General features: G+C 45.5%; 3 protein-coding genes across 3 annotated transcripts; 1 reads left to right on the top strand and 2 right to left on the bottom strand.

The window, feature by feature from the left end:
• Positions 1 to 1,843: 1,843 nt before the first annotated feature.
• Positions 1,844 to 3,046, bottom strand: ANKRD66 (ankyrin repeat domain 66; the record flags this gene model as incomplete). The annotated part of the gene is made up of 2 exons (XM_026039971.1): positions 2,905 to 3,046; positions 1,844 to 2,072 (listed from the first exon to the last, which is right to left on the bottom strand). Coding segments are annotated over exons 1-2 (368 nt in total), but the record flags the coding sequence as incomplete, so codon positions are not given.
• A 6,131-nt stretch (positions 3,047 to 9,177) lies between these two features.
• On the top strand, positions 9,178 to 21,232 carry PLA2G7 (phospholipase A2 group VII). Its single transcript, XM_026039967.1, has 11 exons — positions 9,178 to 9,247; positions 13,636 to 13,760; positions 15,770 to 15,920; positions 16,577 to 16,670; positions 17,026 to 17,094; positions 17,672 to 17,813; positions 19,062 to 19,175; positions 19,511 to 19,602; positions 19,986 to 20,159; positions 20,534 to 20,682; positions 21,032 to 21,232. The coding sequence occupies exons 1-11, from the start codon at positions 9,193 to 9,195 to the stop codon at positions 21,133 to 21,135; spliced, it is 1,269 nt and encodes a 422-aa protein (XP_025895752.1). The 5' UTR covers positions 9,178 to 9,192; the 3' UTR covers positions 21,136 to 21,232.
• IMP3 (IMP3, U3 small nucleolar ribonucleoprotein) lies at positions 11,704 to 12,451 on the bottom strand. Its single transcript, XM_026039968.1, has one exon. The coding sequence runs from the start codon at positions 12,447 to 12,449 to the stop codon at positions 11,892 to 11,894; it is 558 nt and encodes a 185-aa protein (XP_025895753.1). The 5' UTR covers positions 12,450 to 12,451; the 3' UTR covers positions 11,704 to 11,891.
• Positions 21,233 to 22,050: the final 818 nt, after the last annotated feature.

Genomic DNA, 22,050 nt, shown 5'->3' on the forward strand with positions numbered 1-22,050 from the left:
TAACAGGTTTGAGGCCTTTTCAGAGCCTTAGAGGGAGAATTTAAGACCTAAATTCAATTTAAAGTATTTAAGCTTTTCCATTCAAATCCACATTACAAGAGCTCATTAGTGGCCAGAAATGGCAAGTCTGAACCTGAACAAGCCCCTGACTCAAGGGCACCCAGTGAGCACCACAGCGGTGTCTGGAGGCGCCTCCTGACTTTGGACACCAGAAGAATCTAGTGGCAGCAGGGGAGAGGGAGGACTAGGATTTAAGATTGATTTAGATGTTTATACTCCTCTTTAGATAATGCATCCCAGCCCTGCGTTTGGCACAGACATTCAGGACATTATCTTATTTTTTTCTCTCTCTCTCTTCATGCCCTTATGCATGACAGGCAAATACCCAAAACTGATTCTGATGATCCATAACAAAGTATTCCTCCTGTTTACATGGTCCATACTGTTTTACACAGACAGGTTTACAGGGTATGTGGAAACACTGATTTCTGAAAGGCAATTCTGATCAGGGCCTGGCCTTCTCAGGCATTTGCATGGTCACCATGCCTGATTTTGAACTTTGCAGAACTTGGGCTCTGCTCCTCAATAACCCCAAGCCCAGCAGGAATGAGAAGCAGAAGCATTTTGGAAAGAGCACTGTAAGGGCCAAGTCTAATCTGCACTGCTAAACTGTATGTGAGGTTTCCCTGCAATGTTCAAGGTAAACTGAAGGCTTGGAGATGGATAAAGTGTACATACAGTAAGCATCCACTTATATGGTGCTCAAACAGTCCTGAAAATATTGCAGAAAGGAGGAAGATTCCAACTCAGGAGCACAATGACATTGTAAAATCATAGAAAGTAAGGAAAATCCTCAATCTATCTTGGCCATTCCCAGAGTCTGGAAGTTGCAGTGGTGACTCACAGGAGGCCTACAGCTTAATCCAGAGAAAGAGGAATGTGATTTCTTGCCAAGAGTCCCATGCTGGGCAAGCCATAGAGTCTCATAAACGACTCAGGAGCCCAGCTAATCAGAAGAAAGACCTACTTGTTATGCTAAGTGAAGTTATATAAGCTAAGTGAGAGGCTTGAGATCTACTCTATGCCAGTTCTGCAAAAATGGAAAAWGTGTGAGGCAGCTTAGTGGGGAGAAAATACTTCATTTGGAAAGCAGGAATAGTAACGGAGAATCCTTTAAAACGCAATTTACTAGTGGCATATAGAGGAGTGACAATATATGTTAAAAAATGAATGCCTAATAAATGCATATTAAAAATACACAATAATAAAGCTAAACATGAAAAATAGAAAAAAAAAAGATAGTAATGGATAAAAGTTAGAAGCAAAATTTGGAAGCAATAGCCTTTCATAACGTTGCAACGCCTACTAATGGATGAAACGGTATACTTTTCAAAAGCTCAGGAAATGGTAATATTTTTTGAAGATCTGCCAGGGCAAAACACATAAGACAGTGGAATAAAGGATTATTTTCCCATTGGCTTCCTGCTGTGCAAATGTCCACACTGAGGATCTGTATTTTGCATGTCTCACTCTTAACAGCTTTGCTAGGCCTTATGTGGGCAGGYCCACATTTCTATGCAGTAGTTAATTTAATTTCCACTGCTGCAGCATCCRGTGCTTTGGTCAAGCATTGGAATAGGCTGCCCAGGGAAGTGGTCATCGTTCCTGGCAGCGTTCAAGAAGTGTGTAGATGAGGCACTGAGGGACATGGTTTAGTAGCCATGGTGGCGATGGGTTTATGTTTGGACTTGAAATCTTGAAGGTCTTTTCCAACCATAACGATTCTATGGTTCTGTGATATTCAGCTGCTTCACCAGGTGCTGAAACACCGTTGGCTACTCACATTTCTAAGAACCTGAAGCAGTCCTTGTGCCCGTAGATTTCTGCAAGCCGCTTGGGGGTATCACCGAAGAGATCAGCCGCATCCATAGGGGCGTGCAGGGCGTGAAGGGTCCTCAGCACAGCCAGGCGCCYGGCCTCRGCCGCAAAGTGAGCCGCCGTCCAACCCACGTCGCTTCTCAAGCACAGCCGAGCCCCGTGACGCACAAGCAGCCTAACCATCTCCGATTGCCCTGGCAGTATTGCAGAAAAGACACAGGGAAAARTGCACATGTATTAGATTTTATACCACSGGGACACAGAAGAGAGTTGCAAACTTTTGCTCAGGCCTATAAAACCCTCAAGTCATGTAAAATAGGTTAGACTGCACCCATGACCTGGCAATTTTCCTTATGAAGTAAATAYAYTCCGCAGAAAATGTTGATTTTTCAAAGTAGACCTTTTCCTGAACCATTTAATAAAAAAAAAGGAAGCAATAATGTCAAAGAGTTTTCAGATACTTTCTGAGCAGCAYGTATCAATTACTTGGACGTTGACTATTTCATTGTTTCAATTARGTTTTTAGACCAATGTAAATTATAAGTTTAATAATAAATTTAAAAAATGTATCAATTGGAAAACTTGAGAGCATCCGTACTATAAGTTTATTTTATATGAGATGTATATGAGATGTACTGAAATTGTTTTTCACACAGCTTCAAAATTCTATAACTTGTAGAATTGCTTTAAAAATGAAAACCCAGTTATTTCTATTTTCTCTCATACAGAAGAAGYAGACACCCTACATTTGAATATTGTGAAAATTTACAGTTTTCATAAAAGGTAGCAAAGCAAAAGAAGATCACTTTGGATATAATGCCACAAGTTATTTTGCAAGTAAAATCCCCATTTAAAATGATTATTTTCCTCCTTATTTCTCACCAAGGACAAAGGATAGTTAGAAATTTTAATTGTCAAGGCCAGACATAACTATAGTCTGTACTGCAGATTACATATAGTCGGCACTGCATTTCAAGACATCCCTGCTATGATTTGCAGAGGTCGTAGAGCATGGGGTGCCCTTACCTATCGCAGCAGCCCAGTGCAGAGGGGTCTTGTCATTCCAGTCGACATCTTTGCAGTTTGGATCGCAGTGCCCTTTCTTCAAAATCTCCTCCACTTGGTCATAATCCCCCAAGGCTGCAGCTTCGTGAAGCTCTGTCATGCTGCACTTTTCGGAAACTACCTGCTATAAGTGCAACTTCACCTAGATGATGTTCCCCAGTGTATCAGCTCCTCTCTTCTTAAGAAGCATCACATAGTGTCTGCATTAAAAAAAAAAAAAAAAAAGAAAAAGAAAAAAAAAGAATTAATTAGTCTTAAAACCAGTGATCACAGACTAGTAGCAGTACATAGTTTATAAATACAGAAATTTGGAGCAAAGTGCCATTATACAAAGGGCGCTCTTAGACAAAACCACTTGCACTTCTCAAGGATGTTGCTAAAGAACAGCCAGCCCAGACCAAACATTCGCCTTTGCTCTGTTGTTACTCACTTGCCATGGAGACCAGCTCCTCCCTCATTAATGCTACAGATCTATTATTGCTACTGCTTTATTTTAAAAAAAAAGAAAAAAAAAAAAAAAGCCATGCCATGGGGCTTAGAAAAGCTCTTTCTCATGGCTCTGCTTGGCACTTCCTAGCCCCAAACAACAGACTCCGATCAAGAAATGCAAGTAGATTTTAAGCCCCTGCAGGACTGTAGATTGACTGAAAATACTTGTGTTGGACGAGGCCTCCTAGCTGCTCTGCTGGCAGGCAATTTAATCTATTTGCAGGGATCASCACGCTTTCCTATCATCAAATAGCCCAAGAATGGAAACCTATTGAGACGTTTTCTCTGGTCTGACCAAATGAATGGTAATAGCATCCGCCTGCTTTTGTACAAGGGGGACGGAGGGAATGAGCCCTCATTTTGTACAATGAGACAGAGGGAATCAGACCCCGCACCTATGGGTGCCCTTGGCGGTTAGGGCACCAACCATCCCCAAGAGAAACACATTACTTTGACCGAGCCCTGGGCACAAACAGGGAAAACCATTCCAGCAAACTGGCTTTAAACAGCACATCAAGCGGATCCATGTGCCCCAAATCTAGGTGATATTTTTAGGTGCCATCCCACCTTCTGCAGTGTCGCCAGCAGCGCATCCCACGTCCCTTAGAAGACTTGGCTCTCTCTTTCACCTACATGCAGAGGAATGCTGCTGGTGTAGCTGTACTTAGTGTATTTCTTTTAAAAAGTCTGTGAGTCCACAGTTACCCTCACTTATTTCTCTGCTTCAAATGTCACCAAACTTCTGCCAAAGCTGCACTGGGCATTTTCAGCTAGAGCTTGCACATTGCAGATTAATTAATAAACAATTTCATTTGACACCTAGTATGTCCTTGCAGTTCCTTCAAATCACATAATTTGCATGCAGAATCAGAGGCATGTTAAATCCATATTAAAAAAAAATAAAAGATTTTGCTGTTCCTTTCTGATTGAYAAAAGCAGGGTTGGCTTTGGCATGCCAGTGTTAATTTAACCACTTGTACCACTTGTACACCCCTCACCTCCACAATTTCCTCACTGACCCTGAAGAACCTGTTCATTGATTAAACAGCTCCTCAGTGTTATCCTCCAAGGCCTTTCATCAGCATTAAACCTACACTTGAAAATGATTTTTCCCAAGTGATGATACACTTTAATGCATCCAGTCCTTCACTGAGTAGTCAAAAACAAATAAAAATTCTTAGGTGCTTTCATGCCATGTGCTTAATTGTTTTCTGAGGAAGCAGCAGCAAAATTCAAAGTTCCAAAACATAACCGAGCTTTCCAGGGGAGAGGGAGAAACCGAATGATCCCAGTGGCTCCCCAGGGCACAAATTCCCAATCAACTTAGGCCAAGCTAAACGTTGCCCTCCCTCCCTTTGCTCCAAGCTGGTAGAGCCGTTTCATGGGCCTCTGAAGAGCTCTCTCCGCTCTTGCTGCGGGCCGTGGGTGGGYTTGGGGCGCCCGTGGAGGGCAGCGCTCGTGGCGCGCAGGGCCGGCGCACACAGGCGCAGAGCCGCGGCGCTCGCCACCAAGGAGCCAAGCGCAGCCGCGCGGCTCCTGCCGCCTGAGGCGCCTGGCCCCRGTCCTGGGAAAGGGCTCTCCCGGGAAGGCGGCCTGGCGTGAAAACTGAGGCAAAGTTTGGTCCCTCCCCTTGGGAGAGCGGCCTGCCCACGGGAGCAGCRGCGGCGGCGGCGGCTGCGGAGGGGCCCGGACACTGCGCACAAGGTACGTGTGGCGGCAGGCGCTGACACAGCGGGGAGAAGCCCTGGGAAGCAGCTGGGAAGAGCGCAGGGGCAGTCAGGAGGATGGTAAGGAGCTCCGGGAGGTGACTTGCTGCACGGYCTCTTGCTCGGCTTGCCGGTGCTCCCCTCACCCGCTTGCAGCCGCTCGGCTCCTGCCTCGCAGCCTTTCCCAAAGGGCGTCCTGTGCCCTGCCAAGGATTTGCTCTTTTCCAGGCTCTGGTGTCCCTCTGGGATGGCGGGGCTGTGGCAGGAGGGAGAAGGGGACATGTCCCTGCGCTGCTGTGTGCATGGAGCGAGTTAAGGGGGAAGGTAAATAAAACTTTCCAGAGGGAAAAGTGATGCCAGTCCAGACCCTCCTCCCAGACACACAGTGAAAAGAYGGGAAACAGCACGCACAGATTGCAGGAAGAGAAACTGAGACCAGATGGAAGAAAAAAACAATTATATATATATGGGTGTGTATACGCATGTATCACAACAAAGTCTGTAACTGACTTTAAACTGACTTTAACTGACTGCCCCCTGGGACAGAGCTGTAGAATCTCCATGTTAGGCTACTCAAAACTCAGACAAGGGGCTGAGTGACTCACCCAAACTTTGACATCAGCCCTGCTTTGAGCAGAGGTTAGTTTGATGACTTCCAGAGGCTCTTTCCAACCTAAATCATTTTATAACTCCACACAAAAACAGCAACTGATAGCACAGGGGCTTTGGTTGGACAGCCGGCATGAGAGTCTTTTCACCCAAGACAAGGCAGGATGTCTAAACCTCATCTTGGTTGCCAGCAGAGATGGTGCTTTTAGGACATTGGTCCCCCGAGTAGGATTTAAGCACAGTGACCTCAGAGATATTGAGTCTAATGCATAGTCACCTATGAGTCAGATGAACCCACTTCCAGAATCAGCCTGTACTTTACCCCTGTCACAGACCATTCAGGTCATTCCTGGAACAGTAGGTGTCAAGTCTCCAGAGGAAAGGGAGGAGATTATCCTGGGTAGAAATGAAGGGTAGAATTACACTTGCCCATCCTGCTGATATGATTTACAGCAGTTGAGAAGCTCCTGTGGCTTGCTGCTGTGGGCACAAAACTGCCCCCCTCTACCTGTGATTATTGGTTGGTCTCCGTTTTTCTCCACCTGGTAGAAGTTGGACATTTTATTCTACTCAAAATCACCTAATATTAGTGTGCATGTATGGAGGGGACCTTTCTGCAAGTGGGGGGATACTTGTATAGAAGAGAGCAGGGATTTTCCTCATGGAGAACGTACACTTGGACAGTTGAATTTAGTTCTTGGATCTGTGAGAGTCCAGGCATGTGACTCAGGCCTAGGTTTACAGAGATGTACATGCTGCAGTGGCACATTTTTGGCTTGTTGATGGAATTAATTCTAGGCTTCCCTGGTAACATCAGGAGCAGAAGTCTTAAAAAAACAGAAATCACACTGCAGCATGTCTCTGCCCCTAGGAAACGCTACGCATCAGAAAGGTTAACCACATTTGGAAATCCCCTAAACGCTTGGTGCCCATCATGCTCCATACCAGGCAATTTCCACACCCCTTGATGGGCATCTAAAGTGCCTCCTTCTGCTTACTCTGAAGCCACGACCTGCTCCTTTGGCCCAGTGTCACCCACGTCCCTTATGTTGCAGCAGAAAAACCTTCCAATGCACAAAGCCAATGTCAGGCCTGAAACAGCAAGCACCAAGCCAAAACGAGCTTGAGGAGGAGCATGGCCTAGATGCCTAGCGTTCCTCAGAATGGGGACCAGAACCCATGTGTCCCAGATGGAAGCTGTCTTAACACTAGGGCTTTTCTTTTCCAGGCCCTGTGAGGGCTGAGTTGTTTTATAAACACGTGGTAGAGATTAGTGGGCGATCCCTTCCCCCAGCAGTGAGAATTCCCTCCCAGAGCCAATCTCCAGTGCGAAATCTCACAGAGGACCACTTCRATTGGGTCACCCGACTCAGGGCTCAAAAGGAGGATGGTGGCACCTCAGTTTGTGGCACATCATGCTCCGCAGCAGGACCATCTTTGTGTTGGACTAGCAAAGAATTGCCCAGCTTCACCCAAGTGGCTCCTAATTCTCTCTCAGTTCCTTATCTTCCAAATGGGGATATAAGGTGACCACAGGGATGTTGCCAAAAGAATTATTCGGGCAGGCATCATCTCTTCACTAACCGTGCCTGGTGCTTTGAAGATGCCAAGCAGAAGTAACCTCTAAAACATTATTTTCTGTAAAAAGCGCCTGAAGAACCGCATATTTGCATTTCAGACAGCATCTCTGCTAGCTGGAGCCAAACTTGAGGGAGGCTTCCTTTCCCATTCCCATTTTCACATTCTCCAGCCTGGCAGTCCCGTTGACTCAGTCCTTCCTCCTTGGCAGGCTTCAAATAAAGTGCAGGCCAGCATCAGGAATACTCAAATAAAAACAAGCAAACAACAACAACAACAAAAAGAGCAGGCACTGATAAAACCTCCCTTGCCACTGCCTACTTTTAAATGGAGAGCAAGAAACTTCTGACAAGTTGTGCTCACATGAGAGTTGCTTTAAGGCACCTCACATAACTCAGCTCTGCACTTGCTTCCTCTCTCAAGAGATACAATCTCCATTACAATGTTTACAGGATGTTTTAATTTTGCACTAGTTAAAAAAAAAAAAAAAAAAAAAGTTGACTGTCACTCTTGCTTTCACCCTTTGCAAGGCCACAGCGTTAATTTGCTCATAATAGGCAGCACAGCAGAGGTGCTGTTTTGAGTTAGAGTTCTGTCCATTTTCAGAGATCCCATCAGGGCAGCTAGCCTGGATGCCAATGTCATCTTTCTAGACTAGTAACTTGCCCTGCACTCAGAGCTACTGCAGAGCTTGGTAATAACAGAATAGCTAACACACTTCAGGAGGCTCTGGAAATAAGCAAGCAGCAAAACTGGCCACAGAGATGGCCCAGAACCTGATCCTGCCTTTCTTACTTGCGGAAAACTCTTGCTGTTATAACCCAGGGCAGCACTGGAGACAAGAAGCYTGCAGGATTTGGCACAGAAAAGCACAAGGGCAGATTCTCATGGAAGTCAGTGCTGATTTATACTGGCTTTGGATCTTGCCCTTGGAATCAGGAAAAAAAAAAAAAGAAAAAAAAAAGAAAAAAGCAAGCCTTTGTTTCTATTTAAGAGCACGGCGGGGCCGTCCTAGCTGTTTTCCGGCTTTTCCCTGCCCGTCCTCCCTCCCTGTGCTGTTGCTCGGCCTGGCTCCAGACTTCCCGTGGGTGTAGCCAGGGCTTGCCTTGGATGAAGCCACGGAGAATTCAACAGCTCAACACTCATCTCAGTTTTATCTCAGCTTCTGTAAAACCAACAGGAGAGCAGACCTCCTCACAATACAAATGCTGACATAGGTGAAGGCATAGCTTTCTTAAAAAATACTTTTAATGTACCTTTTTTTAAAAGCAAGTAAGAAAATTACTKCTGAGTGAGCAGATTAGAGAGTAGCAGTGTTGGATACTATCATCCCAGAGCACAGTTTTAATAGGGAAAGCCTGTTAAATTTAATAGGAAAAGCCTGGCAGCTTTTCCTCCAGTTAATTTAACCAGGTACAGGTCTGTAGAGATCTCCCCCATCCAGCCCCAGCCTTGGTGCTCCCAAGGACGATACCTGCAGCTCCCCAAATACTTCTGAGCAGGTCACCGGGACCGCCAGCCCAGGCACTGGCTCCTGGTGCCCGCAATTCCCTGCTCCCCAAGCAAGAGAGTCTGGCCCACAATGAGTTACCACATCCTCGGATGTCTCTGTTTCCTCCCTCTGCCAGCCTTCCTCCTTTGCAGACCCATTTTTCCCCGTTTTCCCGTTTCTTGGGGGGATGCATGTGCTGGCCTGGGGCAGCGGCAGCTTAGCGACTGCGCAGCAGCACGATGCAAAACCACAGCTCTTGGGCAAYAGGCGGGTGTCACCGAGCTGCTGCTTCAACTCCCCCAAAAAGCCAAGCACGACGAGCGCACCGCCGCAGCCACCCCCGGCTTACACACTTTCTAAATCTCCCCCGAAAAGATGACAGCATTTTGGATGAAAACTGGAAAGGTGTTTATGAAAAGTCTTGCAACAGGTATGACTTTTTTTTTTTCAATTTCTACTTTTTTTATTAAAAACAAAAACAACATAAGCAAAGTATTTCCCTCAGGAAAAGATTTTCCAAGGTATTAAATATGATGTTTTATTAAAAGAGTATAAATAGGAATAGTTCAAATAGCAACCTGGGGAAAACAGGGAAGGTATTGTTCCCCAATTGCTTTTGTCATCCTATTTATATATTTTTTTTCTAAAATTAATGCTCTGCTCAATGGCATTTGGGTAGTAAGAATGTTAACATTTAGCTGCTTTCAGGAGAAACTGCCAAAATACTTGCTGCATTATTGAATTAGGAGCAGAATTGACCTCAATACCCAGGGGAAGAAAAGCTGCACTAATGCACCCAGAGCCCTGGCTCTGCTGGGAACTGCAATCCACCCTTTTGGACCCAAAACAGACTGCTGGAGCTTCTGAAACTCCTCTCCTAGTTTGATCAATTCCTTTGGTATCTGTGGTTAGAGGCAAAGAAAGCATTTATAGGGAAAATATCTATATCTATAAACGTATATAATCCTTTATTTTTATATCCTTTTACCTCTGTAATAATCTATAACTACAAAATTACCCCCTCTAAAGAAAACAAGAGACGGAAAGCTTCAAAAAAAACCTTCTCTGCAAGATGATACACAAGGCCTAAGGGGAGATAGAGAAACCACAAGAAATCTTTGGAGAAAGCACATCCTAAGATACACACTTTTTCTAAACAATGTAAAAGCATTTCTCCAGAGGGGAATAACATTCCCAGCAGCCTTAGGCTCCACTCAAGTACTGATTTTTATTTGGCTTATAGGCTGAATGCAGAGGAGTAGCCAGGCAGTTAGGACCAGGCCAGCTTTCATTCCTAGTGTTAACGCTACCTGGCAGCTTCACTGAGACCCTGCTCCGTAAAGGGTGATGGACGCTCAGTTGGACACATGGAAGTCACCATGCCGAGAGCGCGGCTTCTCTTCCAACCTGCAGCTCCGTAGGCAAATAACGTTTGTATCTTCTTTCAATTCCGTTTCTGGCCAAGGAGGGCACAGTTTCAGTTCCTCCCCACCAGAACACCTCCCGGATGAGCCTGGAGGCCATCCAGGCCTCCTGAGATGCACCAGCACCCACGAAGCATCAGCAGATGCATCAGCAGCGAAGCAGCCGAGCTTTCCAAAAGCACTGCTTAGGAAAGACAGGCAAACAGGCATCAAAATCCCCAACAGTCAACAGATAATGTTCCTTCCTGCTGCACATAGGAAGCCCATACACATTACACCACTTTCTAGCATATTTGTGCCACCCATGGAAAGTATTTGTTTGGCTCAGCTCACTTCTTTACCTGCTGGTTGCTGTTCAGACTCCAAACATTTTCCTATTTATGCTTCCCCCATAAACCATAAGAATAATCATTCTAAAAAGCGGTCGCCCTGGCTACTTTCCGCACACCAGCTAAATGGGGAAGTGGTAGCTAGAGATGGGGTAAAGTGGTGTTGGGAAAGGTGGGTCTCAGAAAAGCAGCAGCAAAGTTGCCAAATACCACAGCAAGCGTGCCGGGTCCAAAAGCAGCTACTCTGAGTGGACGTCCAAATTCCAAATTCCTTTCCCTATCCTTAGCAGCCATCTAAAACAAAAGCATCCAGGCCCACCCCTTTCACGCTACGGGAGGGCGTCCGCTTTATCTGTGGGATGGGAGCGTTGGGAAACTGGGGAGCTCAGAGCCATCGTTCCGGTTTGCAGAAACACCGATTTAGACATTTCACAATCCACCTTAGCTAAAAATGAGCACATTCTCCCCTCCAGGCTCTCTTTTCAGGTTCCACATGGGGATTTAAAGTATTTAATGGAGTTGTTGTTAAGAGTTTTGCTGTTAAATGTTTCTTTCTGAGCACATCTTGCAAGGTAAGGTGCCAAAGTCGCAGGTGACAGGCATCCAGGCTGTGGCTGGTATGGACACGGCCGCCTTTGGCTCTCCACACCCCTCATCTCTGTGCGGGCCACTCTGTGCTGCCGTTGTGGAGACCAAGAGGAACTTTTCCTCAGTATTATGGCACTGCTAAGGCCCTCCTGACACCCGTTGTGCTGCATATGGCCGGCGATGCAACAGCAGCCCGGGGCTGGCGAGCTCCGAGGGGATATTCTGGCCTTACCTCCTCTGGCCCCCAATGTGGCTGCCTTTGCAGGGACCCCGTGAAACCTGCGGATGTGCTCAGCCCTTCCTCATCCAAGGAGGATGAGCCGCATGCGYGGCTACCTTGGAAAGCTGAGCCAGGAGCTCCATGGCGGCACGAGCTCCCCAAGGCAACTCGGTGCCGCACAGGAGCGGGGAAGGCACGGGCTGATTTGAGGGACACAGCRACCGCAGGGCTGGTGTCCAACAGCAGCCACTTTGCTACCCGGAGCACAGAGGGAAAGGAAAGGCCACGTGAGGTGGGAGGCACGGACAACAGACACGCAATGTGGGGAGAGTTTGTCCTGGTTTATTTTTGGGAGGCAGCAGAGAGTCTCTTGTATGGCACGACCTGGAGAGCGGCTCGGGACRGCAGAGAGAGCGCTCAGAACGGGATGGAGGACAGCCGGGGACAGGATGGAGGGCGCCACACAAGCAGTGTCCGATCCAGCAGTCCACAGGCCCGGCCGGGCGACGGGCTCTAGGCATCCAGATCGAAGTCGTCGCGCTCCTGGTTGTAGTCGAGCACCTTGCGGCGGAGGCGCGAGGCGTCGGTCCAGGTGATGAAGTCCTCCATGGCGCGCGTGACRAGCAGCGCGGGGTCGGTGACCACGTCGGGCCCCACGCGCACGTGGCCCTGCTCCACGAAGGTGACGGCGTCGCGCAGGTTCTGCGCCATGCGCAGCTTGAGCAGCAGGCAGGGCAGGCGGCGGCGGCAGAAGGCGGCGGCCGAGAGGCGCTCGCAGAGCGCCAGCGAGCGCCGCGAGCCCAGCAGCCCCATGGCGTGCAGCTTGGCGAGCAGCGCGGCGGCGGCGCGCGCGCGGAAGGCGCCGCTCGCGGGGCCCAGGTCGCGCAGGCGCCGCGCCAGGGCGCGCACGTCGCGGCTCAGCGCCTTGTAGCGCGCGTAGTCCTCGCGCCGCGCCACGCGGTAGCGCCGCAGCGCGCGCACCTCGGCCAGGCTGCCGCCCGCCGCCTCCCAGCTCACCAGCTCCAGCCGCTTGAGCAGCTTCTGCTCGTGGTACTTGAGCTTGCGCACCATGTTGCCTGCGCCGCGAGCCAGGACGCGCCCCTTCCGGGGGAGGAGCGGAGCGGAGCGGAGCGGAGCAGCCGCCCCGGCCCCGGCCCCGGCCCCGGCAGCGCGCGGGGCCCCGCGGCCGCCCGCGGAGCGGGATGTCGCTGCTGCCGCCGCCGCCGGTGGGTATCGCCGTGCTCGGGAGGCACCCCCGGCCACGTCACGGCGCTTGCTATTATATATTTATATGTATTTCTAAGGGAAGGAGGGGGTGCAGCCAAGGGTCGCTGCCCTCCCCTGGACGAGGGCCTGGGGATGCTGGGGGGGCAGCAGTGCCCCGAGCTGGGCGCTCACGGCGGGACCTGGCGCTGAAATCCCACGGCGGGATTTTTAGGATCAAGCCCTGGGTGGGGGTGTCCCCCCATCCCTCACCCTGCGCTTCGGCTCTCCTGCTGCTCGTCTCTCCGCGGTGACCGAGTATGGGTTTCCTCGTGCCTTTTGAGGGAAAAAACAGCTGCAGAATTACATATTTTTTCTCAGTCTTCTGCACGAGATTCCTCTGCACCAGCCACGTACACTGGGCTTGTTTACCAGGGAGTTGCGAAACCTCCCCCGTGCCATTCATGTGAGGAGCAGCTTGGGTTCGCAGCGGGGCCGGGAGGGAAGGAAAAGCCGCAGCCGGAGGCTCCGGCTTCCCCGTGTGCGTGGGAGAGGCGAGTGCCACCATGTCGCGGGAGCCACCGTGCCGTCCTCGGGCACACGGGTCCTCCTGGCCACCACCATCCCGGGATAGCCGCGCTCCGTGCTGAAATGCTCTGGGAACATCGCTCCTTACGCCGCCGCGTTGTGGCAGACCAGGCCTGGCGAGTGCCGCAGGGTCATGCGGGACGGATGCGAACCGCCCCATGAAGCTYGTGAGAGGATGGAAGTGGGCTGAGCGCAATCGCTCGGGGTTGGTTTTGTTCTGTGTTGTTTTGTTCTGGGGTGCAGAGACCAAAAGCCTTTCCGTTCGCTGCCTTTTCTAGGGCAACGTGCTGTCTGATCCACGGGACTAAGAAAATTCTTTACAAAAACAAGTCAGACTGGATGACTCATAAACCTCTGACTTTCCTGTTCTGGACCCTCGGGGCACTGGGTTATTTTTCTGTGCGGATGGTTCAATGACAAGTGTCAGAAGGGCCACTGAAGCCTCTCGCTTTGTGTCTTTCCCCAGGTTTGTCAGTTAAGGTGCCCAAAGAAATGGGGAGCAACAACGCTGAGAAGTTTTACAGGATCCCTGAAGGAAAAGGACCGCACTCGGTTGGATGTACAGACCTGATGACGGAAAATGCAGCTGAGGTAAAGCAGCCACTTCTTCTGCCCTATGATTTAAGCTACAGCATTGCGCTGAGAAATATCTGTAGTTCTAGAATTAAGCAGGAGGCCCTGTTTGTTTGCAGTATGTGATAAGTGCCCATGCAGCTGGGCAGGCTTTCTCTGCTCTCCATCCCAAAACAGGACGTGCACTGGGCGCAGTCCAGGAAACARCATGTCTCAAGGACCTGACTTGGGGCAGAGACAGGCCATGAACTAGTCTGACTCCTTAACAGTTCCATTTATTTAATTCTCATGCCCAAGAGCAATCCCTGGATTGGTTAAATTTACAAGCATGGATGAAACGTGGAAGTTACTTCCTCTCCTAGTATCTCTGCCTACTGATTTCCCTGGGCAAGATACTATGGAGAAACGATGTCCTCTTGGGACCCAGGAGGTTCCTCTCATTTACTGCAGTTTCCTGGCTTATTTGGCTCCCAGGGAGAGCCTGCACCTGATTTCTGTGGTTGCAGCTCTTCATCACTGTGCTGCTATCAGGATTTGTCAGGGCAGAGTAAAGGAAATAATGTAATGTTTCAGCTGCAGGGTAAAATATAAGGTGCTTTAGGAAAACTGTAGGTATCTGTAAAGAGCAGGATGTTTATTCTGCTACTGGTTAGTGCCATAATGGGGAGGTACCACAAGAAGATGGGAGAAAAGTAATGGGTAGCTAACGAGCTTGTTTATGGGTTTCCATCTCAAATTCTCTTGCTGCTTCCTTTTCCTATGATAACACTGCTGCATTTGTCGTGTGGTTTTACTGTTAAGGCCAACCAGGTAGAGGGTTTGCAGTAATTATTCATAGGTTTTTATCTGCCCTGATATGCTTATTTTGTATCAGCACAAATAAATGATTAGTCTCTGGAATTAGGCAACAGGTTTTTATTAGATAAGGGATCCATGTGATTACGGTTCTGTAAGGACTGTGTGATGAAGTTGTTTTCCATGCTGTAAACAGCTAGTTACCTGGAGAAATTCACAGGAACTATTCTGGGATCAAGATAATGTAATTACCAGTATGGATAGAGGTTATGCTTTATTCCCAAGAGGCCTTTGTGACAAGCATTAATGTAAGTTTGTTAATGGCAACAAAGTTCATTAAACAAGCTTGTATATGAGACTGATAAACTAGTATTTGAGGAACTTGACTTTATTCCAAAGTTTAAGTGTTGTTCTTTTTGAGTTTCTTGCCTTGTCTGCAGTTTAGAATTAATTTTCTTAAACAGGAAAAAATCCCAACAAAATAAAACCAAAACAAACAAACAGAGCCAGAAGGTGAATTATGACAGTGTGTTTCAAATTCCCTTGCAAGGAAGGAATTTGCATTCTTACTCCCTTATCAGGAAGTAAGAATGCAAATTATGTGCATATCATGTGTGGGGAGAGTCCACTTTATCGYGGAAAGGTTGCTCAGCTTAGAAGACCACTTGGAATATGGACAGAAAGAGGAGATTGAAATCCATAATAGGAAACGGAGACAGATAAACCACTGGTAGTAAAATGGTATTTAGAGTGATGGACCACTACAGACCTGTAAACATCTCGACAAGGGGCTGGAGGGAAAAGAATGAATTTTGCTGCTTCACAGGACAACTGTCAAGGTGCTTTACTGACAAGAGAGAAATCCTTTTGCCTAGTTTAGACAGGAACACTGACCATGAACTTACTCCATGTCCATAGGAGTGGAGAACAGGTCTCTGACTGTGCCCACATCTTGTGTACCAGACCACGCTTCCAGAAGCTGCTCTCCAAGTAAAATCAGTCATGCTAACCCGTTGGTAACTAAACTCTAGGGAGTTAGTCACCTTTTTTCCCCTGTTTAGCAAGCTGAATTGGCTCTGTAAGCGCTTCAGGAGACCTACTCGTGCAAAGAAAGCAATGGAAGCGTCGATAGATGTTTTTTGTCTTTTTCTGTTTATATATATATATATATATATATATATAATATATATATACACACACACACACACATATTTAATTGTTTTTAATCCCAGGGAAGTTTCTTACGCCTGTATTATCCATCATGCGATGCCACAGAAAATGAAGAGGCACCATGGATTCCAGATAAAGAGTATTACCACGGACTTTCCGAYTTCCTCAACATGTACCGAATTGTGGGAGAAAGGCTTTTCCAGTACTATGTTGGTATGCCTGGTTATGGTTTTATTGACTAGTCAGAGGCAGTGAGGTTAGGCAGGYCAGTGGCCTCACTGCTGTATGAGCCGTGTTATTGCTGCAGGACCACGAGGTAGATTTTCCTGAAGAACTCTGTGTGTTTGGGAAGGGTTTGTGTGGGAAGGCTCAATACTGAACATGACTCAGCTCCTCGGGCAGACTCGTAGCCCCTGACTGTTATAAATGTTGGAGTATGGGAGATGTGCTGTAGTTGGAGTGTGGGCAAGTGCAGGATCTACTGTGGAGGGATTTAAAGCCCACCAAGAAATTTGCAAATGTGCAGAGGTCAGATAGATTTTAAACTCTKAATGTCAGCAGACTTGAATGCTTAAAAGCTTTGAAAATCTGTTTTCTTAGTGTTTGAAAGCTATATAAGCCTGCTTATAACCTGCCAGGGTGTGAGGCAGATGAGAAGGGAAATGTCTTCTGCAAAGTAAAAAATATTAATAGAATAAGATCCCCATTTGCCTTTTGCATTTTAAGATTTGATTACTTATTCCTCAGATGACTTCTCTGAGATCAATGGTCACTGGTGTGTGAGAGAAACTCTTGGCATCTCTCCCAAAGAAACAATGCTTTTTTCTCATGTAGATTATAATGATGTGCTTTGTTTTTTTTCAATCTAGGTTCAGTGACCTGTCCTGCAAAATCAAAYGCTGCTTTCAAGTCTGGAGAAAAATACCCACTGCTTGTTTTTTCCCATGGACTTGGAGCTTTTCGGTAACTCTGCAGTTTGTTGCCAAACTGGTTTTGTTATGAAGATAACAGCTTCTAAGAATGGTCCAGAACAGCTTTTCAGCAAAAAAAGGGTTGGATCCCTATATAGYTGAAACTGAATCTGTTGAGTGTATCAACAGCATTCACTGTTGACAGAGTGTATCAGTATCAGCATTCCTCCCCTGCAGTCAAGTGCTAATAAATGGAAGAAGAGGTTTTGGTTTACTGATCACTGAAATACAGCTAGCACATACTGAAACAGAGCTAACACTAAGCACATATGTGGCTTAGTGTTTAAGGAGTCATGTAAAAATAATTATGGTGTGTGTGAATAAACAGAGTGTGGTTTTGCTTGCAGGACCATCTATTCTGCTATTTGCATTGAGATGGCTTCGCAAGGCTTCATAGTTGCTGCTGTGGAGCACAGGTAGGTATCCTGCATGCTTTTGAGTTTTAATTGAAACAAACCTTTTCATACTGTTCGACTGCTGTGATTTCATCTTGCTAGAAACTCAGCAGTCTGAGATCTTACATTTAAAAAGTACTTGGTTTAATTAAAAAGAGCTGATTTTTCTCAGCAATGGTCTTAAAGAGAGGTAGAAAGATGTATCTTTTTGTAGTTTCTTCAAAAAAAAAAGAAAAGTCCTGAACTAATGTATCCATCAAACTCCCCTGTATTTCTGTATCTCAACCCTTAGTTAAATAAAGGTAAATGAATTTGATGTCCTTGACTGAAAAGATTTCTGGTAGGTATCATTTATCATTCGTCAAGCATTTTATTTTTCTCTCTTTTATTAATAGAACTTGKAGGATAAAAAGGTTGTGGGACTTTAGGTGAGGTTAATTCCTTGTTTTTAKAATCTCTTGTTTATATCAGTTTTAACTGCAGTAGCACTGACTTTACTGGGAGCTTGCATTTCTTGAGATAAGTATAAAACTTGGAATGACTTCTCCCAAACCAAATGGAATTTATCTTCAGGAATAACCTTTTGTCCGTATTACAGAGATGAATCAGCTTCAGCAACATATTACTGTAAAAGGAGGTCTGAGTCACAGGAAAACTCTACATCAAACATGGAGAAGGAGTGGATCTACTACAGGAAGCTGAAGTCTGGAGAGGAAGAACGTTCTTTGCGCCACAAGCAGGTACTCAGCACAGATCTGTCCTCTAGGAAGGGAGGCYGGAACAGGATATGTTTAGGACAGATGAAGGCCAGGACACTCTCTGCTTTTGGTATGGTTTGTAATTGCTGAAGTTATAATGGCAAAAGCCCTGAGTGCAGAGTTACTCTTTTTGCTCATGAAAGGGGTGTTTGCCAAATATAGAGGTGGATTTGGGGGGAATGAAGTAGCTTGTACTTGAGAATATTGTAATATTTGGGCAGGGAGGGTCTTCCATGTAGAAGAAGAACTCTGTATTGAGGGCAAATACTTCTTCAGTGTGACCCAGTGGATATATAATAATGCACAGAAGCCCTGTAGTCCTGAAAACGTGAAAGCCAACAAGAGCTTTCTGCATAGCATAAACTGCTTCCTTAGTGCAGCTTTCCTGCAGGGTTGCAGTGTCATGCTCAGTCAGCTCTGGCTGTTTGGTCTTTGCGTGACGTATGTTCTTTAAATTATGTGGAGCTGAATCCAAATGTTTGTGTGGGCTTGGGCTTGCCTTGGTTTTGTTTACTGTTGCACAGCAGGGTGAATCCTTTCTGCTCCGAGGGGAATGATTGCATCGTCTTGCTCAATACACTTTAACCCAGTTCATAGCAGTGCAGACAAATGCAGACTTGCTGATTACAGGCAGCATCCGTACTAGACAAGATATGGCTGTACCAACAGACTTGTCCTTTGAAATACTGAAGTATTTTTCCAGCAAATCCAAGCCCAGCAAAAGTCAACGGGAGAATTTCATCTCACTGGGCCATACAGACAGCAGTAAAAGTGACCTTTCCTGTGTGCATGCAGCATCCTACTTCTGGGTCTAAATACATAGAGTTTGAACTTGTAAATAACATTTCCAATGTTATATAATGACATTTGCTCATTATGTAATGATACTTGCTCATCAAAGTGAGCACAAGAGGGAGCTGCAAGTCAGCTTTAAATTACACTGTGTGATTTATGCCTTTGTACAGGCCCACAACCTGTTAGTGACAGGTTGAAGGGGTTGCAGGTCTTTGGCCTATGCCATGGATATAAATTCCAGCTTGTGTAGAAGATCAGCTTAAACTCTTAGATCACCACAAGTCAGATCTGCTCTTTATCAAAGACTGAGTTCCATTACACAGTACAGTACTTGCCATTATCTGAAGCCTGATGAGGCTAATCTTGTGTCCAAAGGACCTGCAGCCTTAGCTGTTGTCTGGTTATTCTACCACTGTTCTATCTTCCTCTCCCCAGGTGCAACAGAGAGCACAGGAGTGTATCAAAGCCCTCAATGTAATTCTTGAAATTAATTCAGGAGAGGAAGTAACCAATGTTCTTAATTCAAGTTTTAACTGGAACCTCCTGAAGGTGAGTGGAAGGCAGTGATTTCATTTTGTTAAAAGTCTAATAATGTTTCCGGTTTCCCAGAATACCTGATTCCTCTATACGATTCTTAAGATCACCCTTTAGATTTACAAATGTATTTTCAGGTCACCTCAAGCTGGATAGGTAGATTGGTATAAGCTGCAATCACAGTCTCCAAACCTTGGTACAGTCTGGTGCCTTAAAAAAAAAAAAAAAAAAAAAAAAAAAAAAAAAAAAAAAAAAAAAAAAAAAAAAAAAAAAAAAAAAAAAAAAAAGCTATTCCTCAAAGAAAAGATTGGAAAAGAAAGTCTCTTATAGCATCTGGATTTTTTTGACAGGATTCTGTTGATACTAGCAGGATAGCTGTGATGGGACACTCTTTTGGTGGTGCTACAGTTATAGAGAGTCTCAGCAAAGAAATTAGATTCAGGTAAGTATGTAAAACAAAGGCAAGGGCCATTTGGCACTTGAGAGGTTGGGGGCGGAGGGGAAAAGGTCCTTACCTAAGATCCCTCAACTGCTAATTAGCTCTTGAAGTACCATCTTCTCAACTCATGCTTCTTTGAAGCCTGAGAACTAGAATATAGCTCTGTCATGTTTTATCATGATACTGTGGGACCCTGCATCTGGTAGTGAAGACCAGCACATGAAATGATGGACTGCTCTCTCCCTTCTAGTCGTTTCTAAATGTTTAGATTTTGAATCATTTCAGTATCCTAGATACACAGTTTATCTTTCACATGTTTGCTGCAATTCCAAGCTTCCCTGCAAGTCTTTCTACCTGTGCGACAATAGCCAGTTGTTTTTTGACAGGTGTGGCATTGCTCTGGATGCGTGGATGCTTCCCGTAGGTGATGATATTTACCAAAATAGTGTTCAACAACCCCTGCTTTTTATCAACTCTGAAAAATTCCAGTGGGCTGATAACATCTTGAAGATGAAGAAGATTGGTTCCAGTGATACAAACAAGAAAATGATCACTATCAAGTAAGTATCAGGAATCCATTCTTTGTCTCCTGGCTAAAAAACACAGCTCACAGGAAACAGACTTCCCTACAATTCACCTGTCCACACATCGGAGGCAACTTGATCATCTTCAGGTTTTGTTAAGCTCACTTTTCTACCACTGCTGCAGTTCTGGTGACTTGCAGGAGCACATACAAAAGTTGCCTCTTATTTGAGGTTTGGACAGAGTGTACTGCTAATTGTGCATACTAATCTTCCTAAGATTAATCTGCTTTATTTTATCTGCTTGACAGTATAAGATGGTTGACTGTCTTTGAAGAAGACTTYGCAATGCATGTCACTTTTTAAGTGGAAACTCTATTCCTGTGAGGCTGTTAACTGTTTTTTATTTACAGAGGGTCAGTACATCAGAGCTTTCCTGACTTTACCTTTGTGAGTGGAGAACTCATTGGAAGATTTTTTAAACTAAAAGGAGAAATAGATCCAAATGAAGCTATTGATATTAGCAATCAGGCTTCATTAGCCTTCCTGCAAAAACACTTGGGTAAGTATAGAGTGACTCAATGCTTTCTTATTTTGAAAGTTCATATCAAATCACTGTTTAGAACAAGATTAAAAATGAACCCTCTTTAAGAACTAATTCCTATTCCTATTTTCTAAGTTTGTAAAGATTATTTATKTAGAAGAGTAATATGTGAGTTTTAATATATTTAATACATAAGACCATGAATGTCAGTTTTTCCACATAACAGTTGTTTCCATATATTGCTGAGCTGTTTCAYTTATGAAGACAAAATGAAAAAAAGCTTAAAAATTCCTATAATCTGATTTAGGTGTACCATTAAAAAAATCAGACCACTTAACTCATTTTTTTTTTCTCCCACATTTTATAGGTCTGAATAGAGACTTCAGTAAGTGGGATTCTCTCGTGGACGGCATAGGAGCCAATGTTATTCCTGGCACCAACATTGATTTGTCTACAGCTCAATCTAAATAACTAATACAAAGACATTTGTAAATGCTATGAACATGACAACACTAATACTGGCCAGATATTACTGAGATACAGGATAGYGGTGGTCAGCTACACAGCTTTTGGGGTGTGGAAAAGAAAACACATGCATCAGGCTACACTGCCAAAATGTAAAAAAGCTTTTAATTCAGATGAAATAATGATTTTTTTGGAAACACACCTACTTTCTGGGAAGCTGGAGGAAAAAAAAAGTCACTTCAGCTGGCAACTTAAACCAYTCAGATTTTTGACTTAAAACCAAGTTCATAAAGACAGTTGAATTCCTTGACACTTAACCTAAAGCCAAGGTTCACATCAATGCACATCTAGATAGCCAGATAGCCTTTTTTTGCAGTTCAGTAATAAGTGAAAGACTTTCTTCAAATTACCTGAAGTATTTTAGCTGTGCTCTGGCAACAGCTTCAAAGAGAAGCAAGTTTTTGCTCCTTCTAGCTAGCTTGTGGAAATAGTGCTGAAAATTCCCATCATAAAAGTCATGCTGAAAGCCAGGGAATGTAGTTTAAGATGATGAGGGAAGGAGTTTTTACATGAACTTATTCCACCTCCATTTTCAAGTCCTGTGTTTATTGCTATACTCAGTCTTTCCCTTCCAAAAGCTGCTAAAATGGCCAGTCCTGTTGTAACTACCGTAATTCTCTTTAGACAAAGCTAGAGCTTTATGCAGGGCACTCCTTGTTAATCTACTGTCAGCAATATGACYGTAGGTAGTAGGGATGAGACATTCCTCACTTCTTCTGTTCCTATTAAAAAGGGGTATGTCATGTCCCAGTCCAATTGCCTGATCATCTYGATGTTCTACTACACCTCATTCATATCACTTGTTAAGGTATTAGCATTGCTATCTGTGAAGTAAGGGGAGTTGGTTTGGCTAATAGCCAA

This window comes from Nothoprocta perdicaria, unplaced genomic scaffold, assembly GCF_003342845.1.
Source record: "Nothoprocta perdicaria isolate Ctin4 unplaced genomic scaffold, notPer1 scaffold_248, whole genome shotgun sequence".
In the NCBI taxonomy this organism is placed as follows: domain Eukaryota; kingdom Metazoa; phylum Chordata; class Aves; order Tinamiformes; family Tinamidae; genus Nothoprocta; species Nothoprocta perdicaria.